The sequence below is a fragment of the Chanos chanos genome, chromosome 15 (genome assembly GCF_902362185.1).
Source record: "Chanos chanos chromosome 15, fChaCha1.1, whole genome shotgun sequence".
Classification (NCBI taxonomy): domain Eukaryota; kingdom Metazoa; phylum Chordata; class Actinopteri; order Gonorynchiformes; family Chanidae; genus Chanos; species Chanos chanos.
This window is the reverse complement of record NC_044509.1, coordinates 5,888,801-5,900,069: the sequence shown is the minus strand read 5'-3', so window position 1 is coordinate 5,900,069 and position 11,269 is coordinate 5,888,801. Positions and strand designations below refer to the sequence as shown.

General features: G+C 43.0%; 2 protein-coding genes across 2 annotated transcripts; both read right to left on the bottom strand.

The window, feature by feature from the left end:
- Positions 1 to 326: 326 nt before the first annotated feature.
- Positions 327 to 7,846, bottom strand: gas2l2 (growth arrest specific 2 like 2). The gene is made up of 7 exons (XM_030792964.1): positions 7,495 to 7,846; positions 6,855 to 7,084; positions 6,080 to 6,187; positions 5,645 to 5,741; positions 4,409 to 4,661; positions 662 to 2,273; positions 327 to 344 (listed from the first exon to the last, which is right to left on the bottom strand). Exons 1-7 carry the CDS (start codon positions 7,844 to 7,846, stop codon positions 327 to 329), a joined length of 2,670 nt encoding a protein of 889 aa, XP_030648824.1.
- A 798-nt stretch (positions 7,847 to 8,644) lies between these two features.
- Positions 8,645 to 11,102, bottom strand: im:7138535 (protein FAM98A). Its single transcript, XM_030792701.1, has 8 exons — positions 10,970 to 11,102; positions 10,697 to 10,803; positions 10,485 to 10,604; positions 10,121 to 10,386; positions 9,935 to 10,015; positions 9,692 to 9,808; positions 9,424 to 9,564; positions 8,645 to 9,274 (listed from the first exon to the last, which is right to left on the bottom strand). The coding sequence occupies exons 1-8, from the start codon at positions 11,011 to 11,013 to the stop codon at positions 9,107 to 9,109; spliced, it is 1,044 nt and encodes a 347-aa protein (XP_030648561.1). The 5' UTR covers positions 11,014 to 11,102; the 3' UTR covers positions 8,645 to 9,106.
- Between the last annotated feature and the right edge of the window lie 167 nt (positions 11,103 to 11,269).

Sequence of the window (11,269 nt, the reverse complement as noted above, 5' to 3'; positions counted from 1 at the left end):
TTGTTGTTGTTGTTATTGTTGTTGTTTATAATTGAATATAAATGTTATGAATCAAAAGCATTTCACAAAACACTCCAAATGACTTGACATCTGAATACAATGCAAATTCACAGTAGATAACAAAAAGGTCTTCTTCAGTTTGCTGGAGTTTGTTTAGTAAACACGTGCTGAAATGACACTCTTGAGTTAATTAATGCCATGAAAGAAAGAAAAATGTGTGTATATATACATATATATATATGTGTGTGTGTGTGTGTGTGTGTATAAAAATATGTGTTTATACAAATATTTAACCACACAGAAAAACACTTCCATGAGGTATTCGGCTAAACCTCCAACCTCCTCTGAAAAATGGGATGGAAAGTATGTCACATAAAGTTGTCTTTTTTCCCCTAGAGTGAAATGGGGTTATAGGGAGCTTTAGTAAAATGACTGAAAACCAGAATTTACACAAATTGAGACAATCAGTAAATTAGGAGGTGGTCGATTAAACCCAGGATTCTAGCTCTTGTTCACCCACAATCTCCTGGGATGCTCTCTTGCAATTTGCTGTATTCGCTGTGGTTGCAGGCCTACGGGATGAAGTGTCTTTTTGACATTGTCCCTGTGTGTTGTGTGAAGCCGAACCTCTGTAGTGGTTTGATGGTCCTGTGTCACTTACTGGCTTCTGGTTCTGCAAAGAGTCCTCTTCGTTTTTAGTTATCCTGTAAGACACCGGTCTTGGGATCTTCGAGGGTTTCTTGTCTGGCCTGTGATCGCGTCTCGGCCTAGCACGGGGCCTCAGTTTGAGTTTGTAAATTGAGGGAACTCTCTCTGGCTTCTTTAACAACCTCTTCTGTTTGAAAGAGGAGCTCCTGGGTTTCTTCCGAACCTCCGTTTCTTCAGTTGACTTGTTCCCGTGAACAGTGTCGGACTCGTCTGATACAACCGGCTTCTTCGACTCAACACTAGAGCAAAATGAGGAGCAGGAACTAGTCGCACAGGGTTTAGAAACTCCGTGTTGGCTTGACTCTGCTTCCGTGTGACGCTGCAGCTTCTTCTCTCTACAGGTTCTCGGAAGACTGTTCACCCAGTTTTCAACCGAAACCCTGTTGAGCTGCTTCGTCCCTGCGGACAGCTCAGCAATGACAGAGTCAAAACTAGCCTTTCCGGCACGATCTGCGCTAGATGAACGATAGTACGTGTTCTTCTCACTGACATTTGAAGAGTCCGGTGGGAATAAATGCCTGGGACACTGGGATGAAACTCCCCGAGGACTCCGGGGCGTCTCGGATCGACAGCTGTCCTTGTCATCCTCCGGGTCGCTCTCCTTATCAACGTCCGTGTTCAGCTGCTGCAAATTAGATAGGATCTCGTGCTCCAGGGTTTGGTACAGACTGGCCTCTTGGGCAGGACTGATGGGAGGTGGAGTGAAAAGGTAACTCCTCTCCAGTTCTTCTTCCTCATCTCTAAACTCTGTCCGAGACTGTCGAGGACCAGGCACGTGGTTTGCGTTCGATTTGCTTGAGGTGTTCCTCCGGAAGGTCATGTCTCTCAGCGGAGCGTTTCGTACAGTGTGTTTTGGCACTGGCGAGACCAAGCGCTGCGTCCTTTCTCCACTGATGGAGCATGTCGGGAAGTCAGTCTTATTGCTCTCCGGTTTTGGCCTCTTCTCAGTCAAACAGTCCGCTGAACGGCTGCGTTGGCCAATTGGTGTTAAGGGCCTTCCATCAGGATCACTCGAAGTGCCGCCTCTCACCCCTTTGGACGGGGAAAATGTACGAATGTACACAGGGCTCTCCTGAGGTGTGTCATTGTCTTCAGTGTGCTGGATGGTAATGGACGGTGTGTTTCTGGCAGGATTGGAGCTGTGGGCAGGAGTTAAGCCCTGGAAAAGTTTGGCCGAGACGGGTCCCTCATGTCTCTCCGAGATTTTGGTGGCTCGATTAGGAGTCTCTGCGCCTTTAGACCCGGCCGTGGCATTTTGTCTCAGCTTAGAGACAAACTGCGATTTGGTCCAGGTTTGACCCAACTTGTTCACTGGGCTCTGCTGGTGCTGAAGAGATTTATGACTTGGTGTCTCCTGAAAGCATAGGGGAGTTTTGGGACGTTGAGATTCTGTTTGCGGGGCAGAGTAGGACTGATTTGGTCGCGGAAGACTGCTGGTCAGACGTGGGCTTGGAGACGTCCGAGTGACCTCACGACCCGTCCTGGTGGAGGCGTTCAGTACCGAGTCGTCCTTACTTCCAGAACAGTTTAGTCTACGAGTGGGCGTAGGTGACCTCCCACCATGTCTGGGGGGAAAAAAAAAAAACACCCCCCAAAAAATCAATACTATTGTTTACAGTCCAACAGAAATTTTGAATTCTGCCTCACTGGGGAGAGACATTTATCAGAGATCCAGGTACAGTGGGGTATCCCAGAACAATATGGAGTAAACAACTTTGTCAAAACACACATCAGCAGTGTACAAGGGACTGTAGCCAGCTACTCTCCGGTACACAGATCATTTTCCCATTGCACTGTGAGTCAGAGACAACCCTCCGACTGCTGATATCGAATCCACAGACTATATCAATCTGAATGGGTCTATACTTGTAATAGTGACAACATCATGGTGTGTGTGTGTGTGTGTGGGTGTGCATGCATACTCTTGCGGAGTGAAGGGTATATTCTAACTCTTACTCTCGTCCAATTAAAGCAGAAGGATTTATATGACCCAGGCTATTTATTTAAAAAAAAAAAAGTAAGAAAGAAAGAAAAAAAGGAGGAGAAGAAGCCCAGCCTGCATTTTCTGCATCTTATTTACAAAAACAGAAAAATGTTCTCAAAGTGGTTCCTGCAGCAGACAGACCCTACTGACTAAATGCATCCAATTAAATTTCACACTCACAAAACTAGGCCAAAAGCCCTTCAGGCGTGGAAAACTGGTATATAGTTATATAACTTACATAACCTCCTTATTCTCTCCGGGAGACACCACCAGCAACATAAACTTATTATGTGACATATTTTTACATGAACTATGCACTTGAACTAAGCACTTGAACTACATGAACTAAGTATCTGTAAACCAAAAATCTCCATATCTCATTACCAAAGAAATTTGACCTCCACACACTGTGTATTAAAAAAAAGAGTTCAGTATATTCAGCAGTTCAACACATTCAAGAGTTCAGTAGATTCAACAACATTGAGATACTGAGAACTGGGATGGACTAGGGGGAAAACAAATCTCAAGTCATCAGCTTTTACTTGATAGCATGCCATATTAAAAAACAAACCAAAATACCACTTAAATGCAAAAGGGTAAAGCATCAAGTCTTTTACTCGTGGTTTTTCTACTCTTTCATCATGGACATAATAAAATGGTCAGGGCATGGCATGGCTGGCCATCAAATGTGAATCAGATGAAGAGACTTGGAGAATAATAATGGCACAGAGTGGGTCCGAATGTTATTACAAGCTCTGTAATCATTAGTGCCGCAACGCGTGGCAAGTTCAATGAGGTGCGCCGCAAATTAAACCGATGCCGAAGTACCTGTCGCTGCGTGCTGATTAAACAGAGCACAGAGCGACGGTACGGAACAGACGGCTATATGACACCAAATCATTTAAGACGCGCACCTTCGCTAGAATGTTTTCGGAGTTGTGCTCATGACGAATAACTTTTGGCTCCTTCTCGAGAGCATGTTGTGACAGCGCTTGCTTTGCCACGCTCTGAAAAACACTTAACTGCCAACGAACGTACCTGGGGGGGCTTCGACAGATTTCTCTCTGCTTTCGAGCCAGATCTGCACACGAGAACAGTGCGTTTCTCGCCCACAACATGTGACTGGCATTTCCTTTAGGTCAATACTCACTGCTAAACGCCTCTCTCTTCGCTCAGTACTAATCAGTGGTAAAGATAAGGTGTCGTAAACCTTGTGCAAGCTTATCGGCTTCGGTGTGCGTGATTGCTGGGCCGTTTTATTTTTATGGGCTCACATTGCTCTTTAATTGCTCTTTGCAGTTCGGTGACATTCACCAGTTGATTATTTTGCATTGCTTTCGATGACACCTATGCGCGAGAGCCAAAAGTCAGAGCTCCTTGTATCAAACGCATAATTACAAACAGAGTACCCGAAATGAAACACGCTGCGCTCGCGGAGAATACAATCGTAGGGGTCTCGTTCCCGAGCTAGTCCGCTCATTCCTTCCATCAGCAGGAAAAAAAAAATTAGTGTGCATGCCTGGCCATAGAAACAGTTTATGTGACATCTACTTAGGTTGAGCTTGATCCATTTTCTCAGATCCATTTTCTCAGTCTACATCACATTTCCTGACAAAAAAAAAAAAACTACAAAGGATAAGGAATAACTCTGGCTAAATATAACATTCTCAGTATTCTAGCCCTAGCTCATTTGATTTTTCTGCATAATTAACTTACCTGTTGGGAGTGGAGTTGCTCCTTTCTTGGGCGACCCAGAAGACACGGTCTGGTGATCTGGAGGGCCGTGGAGGAATGCCTGGCCTCGGAGCTCTGGAGGGTCCAGACGGGGTCCAGACGACCGCCGGCAGGGGGGACTGGGCCCGGCTGAGGAGGAACGCGGTTTGGTTTCCAGCCTGGCTGTCGGGCTGTGGAGTCAGCCTGGCTTTGATCTCGTGCACTGGGGCCCTGGGATGTTGGGCCAGCTTATGGGCTGGAGGGAGAGAGAACGCAAGAGCGAGGAGTGAAAACAAGGTCACTCTGTATATTATCTCTTTGTGAGCTCTCAGCTGAAAAAAAAAAAAAAAATCTGGACCCAGATGAAGCAGAGAATTACAGATGCCTTTGGCCCCGTGATTAACCGAATAGACTACAGCCACTACTGTCTGTTATTGAGAGAGACAGAATATTTCATGTAGTTAAGAGGTATTAAAACGAACTAAAGGTAGTCACAAGACACAGTCTATATAACTTTCCAATCTGACATTGTGTGTATGTGAAATATTGTATAGAAATATAAATCACACACAGTTGTCCTTTGGGATCTTGTCAATATTATTTCTGATTCTGTGTTCTTGTCCTCACAGCTGCCTGTACACCCAATCAGAACCCTTAGGCTGTTACATTCTTCAAATTTCTCTGAAAATCTTTTTGCTCCTTTCGCTATATCAGGGACATTCCAGTGCACAGGGGGAGAGGGACAGAGGTACAGAGCCCCATGGCTATTTCGGCAGTAAACTACCCACTGCAGCCACCTTGCAATGCCTCTTCATCGAGCAGGATTATTTATTGCCCAGTTTTCCAGTGGGGATTAGTGACGCAAGTGAACAGGGTTTGGGGCTGTGATGTCACTGCATGAATGACTCATCACCACAGGGCAATGGATGTCATCAAAGCTTTCGATGCAGTATTTACTATTTAACAACCTACAGCCATATGGTGAGAGACCTTCCACCAGGGATTTGTCACACGTAGTAGGAGAGTGTCGTGTTTGTTTCCTTCAGTAAGAAATTCATTATGGTTTTACAAAGAATGTACTCAAATTTGTTTGTTTGCCCCCTGTCCCCACCTATTTTCTGTTGACTGCTGATTGTCCAGTTACCCTTGATTGTATTTTAAGTCTCAAGTTGTAGAGATGTGTGTGTGTGTGTGTGTGTGTATTTGTGTGTGTGTGTATGTGTTTGTATTATGACTCACTGAGAGAAGTACAGCGGCACGGATCATGTTTATCAAGATAATGCTCCAGTGTGTCCCATCCTCCACCGACTCTCACCATCACATGATTCCTTAAAATCTTCAGAGTCACACACACACACACACACACACCACACAAAGAAATAAAAACACTCTAATCAAAACCAGAAGCTGTGGTTCACGCCTAAAATCATTTTTCATATCTCTCTCTGACATTAAAGACAGATTAATTCCATTTTTTTTTTTTTTTTTTAAAGTAATCAAGTCTCCTGAGCGAGCGTCTGAAGGAACAGTAACCACATCTCCCCGAGCCAGTGACAGACTGGCGGGCAGTTAAGGGAAGACAGGGACAGCATGAAAATGGTTAGGCCAGAGAAGAACGACAGATGACTGGGGGGGGGGGGGGGGGGGAGAGGAACGGTAACGAAGTTATCGTACCCGAACAAATATGAGTGTGCAGGAGCTGCCCACTCTGTATTTTCCCTCCGACACCTTCACCATGGGAAACTGTGTGGGGCAGGTACAGCGACTTATAAGGCACTGGACCTAAATGCACGGGAGAGAAAACACACACACAAACATGACTCATAGTCGCACAGAGCTGAACAGAAAACACACACACACACACACATACACACACACACACAGACAGGTAAAAGCGTATAACCATCAAACACATACAGGCAGGTGTACACACTACATGCAAAACCATACAGAATCAAAAAGAAAGACGCACACTTTACCAAGGTCCTTTTTTACAAGATCACAGACCCTTGTGTCATGGTAACAGCTAAGCCTTTTGCTTATCTATCACTGCACTCTGACAATAGAGTAAAGCCCTGATAAATCAATGTCCACAGAGCTCATAAATCAATGTGCCAGGCCCACAGGGAGTGCATTTCCCTTGCCCGTCATAGAACTCATGCAGGAGGACTTCTGCAACAACAATCTAACCAAACTATCAATCTCATTTGACGTCATGGATTTAAAAGTGACCTACGGAAGACTCGCCCACATCAATTCAATTTCCACATGTTGGTCAGTATATTCTCAAACAGGATTTTTTTTTTTTCTTTCGCTTCACTGCATTGTACTACATGTTTTTTGTTTTGTTTGTTTGTTTGTTTGCTTGGTTTCTTTGCTCCAGTGTATTGTTCTATATGTTTCTTGTGTGTTTATTTGTTTGTTTGCTTTTGTGTGGTAGTTCAGTCACCATCTCGTCCAGGTTCTGCGTGTTTGATAGCCGTCTCTGAGGTTTAGGCTCCGTCGTCTCCTGTGAAAACTCCTCCATTATTTCCTCCTCAATTTCTTCCTCTAACTGGATTAGAACGGGCGCGGCCATGCCGAAACGAGATGCTCTTCGGGCAACCTCCAGTAGGCACAGCACAAAATTTTTCTCATTCTTACGAAGAACAAGGTCATCTGTCTCAAACATGAGCACATCTGGAGGTGAGACACAGAGAACGGGCTGAAGGACTACCGGGACTGAGGTGTCTGCTTTGAGGATAATCACAAAGTCAGCAATCTTGACTTCAGTTTTCACCAGAATTTATTTACCACGTTTTGCGCACACAGCAGAATTTCTGTCTATTTTACAACTGAATATGTCACTGAAAAGTGAGGTAACGGCCTGATTTGTTTTTCTTATATGAATTAATAGCACCATCTAGTGGTAAGACCGTAAATTGCATGTAATGAGACAGACGACCATGATTTACACACCTGTCAATGTGAGTGCGAGAATCCAAAAAAAAAAAAAAAAAAGATTTGAAAACAGCTTTGCTGACAGCTGAGATTTCAAAAACTGATGCCTAAAATTCTCTATTCGAAATTTAATAATGTAAAATATTTACCTTTGATGCCCATCTGTTTCCGGCACCAGCTGATAAAATTTGATATATTATCTCGTGCGAGGAAAGTTGCTGGTTGAGCTGTGCTCACAAAAGTGACTCCAGATGTTGGCAGCTGCATGTGTGTGTGTCTTTTTTTCTGAAGAAATTCCCCTGCTACACGTGTTACATTGTTGGCATGAGCACAGAGTAAAGCACCTGTTTCAAGGGCCTCCAAAATATTGTTCACATCAATGTCAACGTTGTATAGGTCCTTAAGCCACTCGGCCAAATCTTCTTTCATTGCATACAGATATTCCTCACTTGACTTGAATGGCTTAATGCTTTGACTGGTCGCGTGCTGTATTCCCGACATTGTGATAGACAAATCAAAGCTATAAAAACAGGTAATCGATATTCGAGTGTCTCAACTGAGAGAGGCCAGATTAGCAAAATTTTTCCATAAATTCACTTGGTTGCCGAAAGTGCTAAATTTTAAGTTACCTAGAGTTACCCTAGCTACGATTTTAGCCATTTCTCTTACGTAGCCCAATGTAAATCGTTTATCATTCGAGTGGTCGTATACTCACAAATAGTCGGTTTAAACGTTATTGTCTGGATTTCTGTAGAGCCTTTTATATCGGTAAAACTGTTTTACTCCGAAGACTGCTCTACGTTTATTCGGTCTTGCACTTTAAGGCTTTCGTTAGTTATGTTTTATAGTGTGGTTTTAGTGAACTCTCCTTGGTTACTAGATAGCGTCTCATTCCAAACATTCCAGTTAACCCTTTAAGATCCCTCGCGCTGCGTTTGTACTGCGCATAAACTTTAACATCTAAGCTGTTTAGTTGCTCTGCGCAGTGTGTGATCTGTGCAAGAACGTATTGACTTCACTCTGTACAAACTAAGATACCTTATGTCAAAACTCACGTGTCAGATAATAAATTTCAGTCAGCTTAACAGTCAAAAACTTTCCTTTTTAAAAGGTGAAGCCATACCTGTTTGCAGCATGAAGTCAATAAACTGTCTTATAAAGGGTCAAATTACCACAAAAGTAACTCTGTATAGCATGCTTTGTGAGATTACATAATTTCTTCTGAACTATAACATATCCCCCCCCTCAAAAAAACAAAAACAAAACAAAAAAAAAAAATCAGAGACATGGTGATCAAGCTTTGAAGCTTTGTTTGTATTGTTTGTAAATACATTTTGACTAAATTACGAATGCTTGAAAAAAAACTGTTAAATAAATAGAATCGTAAAATTAGAAATATGCATTTAAATTTGTAAACCAAATTACAGCTCTTGGTTTTCCATGAAAAAAAAATCCACATTTACATCCGTCAGTCATTCTCTTACTGATGACGCGTCTCATTTAAATCTTTGCATGTAGTGCCATGGTCAACAAAGCCAGTCGTAAATTATGAACAAGATAAAGCAATTAGCTATGCCCCTTTCACACATCCCACATATGATCCCACATTTTCCATTTCTTATTTTTACTTCATTGTTGATACACCCTACCAGCGACCCAGTCTCCTACTTTCTCTATTTATTAACATTATTATGTCATCACTTTCGTTTATGCTGGTGAGACTCAAATTCAAGAAAATAAGACACACTTCCATTTTCCTCACTACTTCTTTTTGTTTCTCTTCTTCTTTCCCGAGTACTCCCGGCGCTGGAATTTACCCCGTCCGGATCGCTCCGCGTTCCCTCCCTCGCTGCGACGTGACCAGGAAGGCATAGGGGGCTCGATCTCTCCAGGTCGACCCCCGCGGTCTGGTACGCTACCCATTAGAACCTTCAGAGAAAGAAAAAAAGACATTATCAGCCCAAAACAGCTCATTACCGTCCAAATCTGCTCGGAGGTCCTACTTTACGTAAACAGACTAACTCCAAATCTTAATGCGAGAAATTAGTCAGTAACTTAATCACAAGTCTTATGTTCACCTTGTGGACAGCAGTTGAAGGACCAGCTTTGACAGGCAAAATCCTTGACTGGTCCTCTCTGACTGCCAGTAAGACAGGAACGGAGATGCAGGAATCGATAGAGGGTAAAGGAGGTACGGAGGATACAGCTGCACTTCGTTCCTAATGGCAGAATGTAAATACACACTATATAAACTCTGTGACATCACTGTTACATGTGACATTAATGTGCTAACTGGCAAGTGTTAACGTTATATAAGACAAATGATGATGATGATGTGCTATATACCTCGCCTTTTTCTCCCCAAGCAAAGGATTGAAGTGTGACGTGAAATCGCTTCATCATCATTTGACGTCGACACTCGTAATCTTTGGAAAGCGTTTGGTTAATTTGCTCTATTTTTCTCTGAAAATGAAATTGAAAAAAGGAGGTTTAAAACACATTGGCTTTGTAATTCGTCTTGTCTTCCTCAAACTTAAAGTACCGGTTTTATGCTAGTTAAAGACTTAAAAAAACTTCTATTATTCGTACCCACTGAGAGGAATTCAGATTAGTCTTCAGCAAAGGTTCTGGCATCACACCATCAGGCAGCGACGCAAGTCGTGTCTCCACCTAAACAAAATAAAATTAAACACAATGACATAAAGTAAAGAAAACGTGGAGATGTTTGAATGATTAACTCGATTGTTTGTTTATTTTCGGGAGCGCGTTCCTAACCTCTGTCCAGGCATCACTTAGCGTGGATGACACATCTAAATCCAAAGCCTTGAAAAGCTGAGTTAGTGCTTCCTCTACTTGTTCTTTCCCTCCTCCTTCATCCTCCTCTATTTTCCCACATTTTGGACTCTCCTCCTCAAAGTCCGCTGCACAACCCTTTCGTTTTCTCTGCTCTTTCTGTGTTTCACTGCAGGTATTCCCATCCTGTGGATGGCTCTCTCTGTATTTCAGCATGTGTGCAGCCTGTAGCTCTGATACCAGGAATTCTGCAAATCGAAAAAATATCGTAAAGTATTACACGGGAAACATAAACTCTAGTATCTTAGATAAAGTTCGACGTTACCATCTGTCGTCTGTTTCTTACCGGTTATTTGGTTAAGAAGAACAGGACTCAAAACTTCTGTTGTGAGCGATGTGTTAGGAAAAAGCATTTCTTTCAGCAAATCACGTAACTCCCCGATCAGAACTGTGCCACACGTTCGCTCTGTAAAGCACGCAGTCGGAATTCAAAGTTTAAGAAAAACACACACCGCTACAAGGCGACAAACAGCGGATTTGTAAACTCGTAAAACATACCTTGTATGTCTGGGCAAGTCGCCCTGAGCTCACGCACCAACCAGGTGATAAGAGGACAAGGTAGCTCATCACACCTGCATTCCCTCATGCAAACGCCACTCTGGTATCTACATGGAATCGAAATCATTAAAAGAAAAAGAAAAAAACGAAACGCAACATTGACAGACACGTCTGAACAACAGAATGACTAGGTGATCCGATCAGTTGTTTAAAATACTACATAAACTAAACTGAATAGAGTTCTAGTCTTAGGTGAATGTGTGGGTAACCCACCCCAGATTCTTAATGGCAGCAACTGTGCCAATATCTCTCTCCATGGATAAATGCACACCATATGTCTGTTCGGGCAATACCAATCTTGCAGAGTTTCAACCAAGTCAGTAAAAATCGTCGGACGAGACCAGTATGATTTCCTGAATCACGTTCGACTCACCAGAGCAAGTCACATAATGTAGATAACAGATAGCAAGGCAAGGCAAATCAATCGTGGATGTGGTTTGATCGTTCCATGACCCCCAAAACCTAAACCGTATAATTGTATTAATAACGCGGTGAAAGTTTTCTGAAGTGTCT

Excerpts from the sequence above, each read along its gene's own strand:
- gas2l2 (XM_030792964.1), bottom strand. The coding sequence starts at position 7,846 with ATGTCGGGAATACAGCACGCGACCAGTCAAAGCATTAAGCCATTCAAG. Across the intron at positions 7,085-7,494 it reads GAAACAGATGGGCATCAAAG|ATGTGCTCATGTTTGAGACA; the intron begins GTAAATATTTTA and ends TCTCACCTCCAG. Across the intron at positions 5,742-6,079 it reads GCACACTCATATTTGTTCGG|ATTTTAAGGAATCATGTGAT; the intron begins GTACGATAACTT and ends GTGACTCTGAAG.
- im:7138535 (XM_030792701.1), bottom strand. The coding sequence starts at position 11,013 with ATGGAGAGAGATATTGGCACAGTTGCTGCCATTAAGAATCTGGG. Across the intron at positions 9,809-9,934 it reads ATCTGAATTCCTCTCAGTGG|AGAAAAATAGAGCAAATTAA; the intron begins GTACGAATAATA and ends TTTCATTTTCAG. Across the intron at positions 9,275-9,423 it reads CTTCAACTGCTGTCCACAAG|GTTCTAATGGGTAGCGTACC; the intron begins GTGAACATAAGA and ends CTTTCTCTGAAG.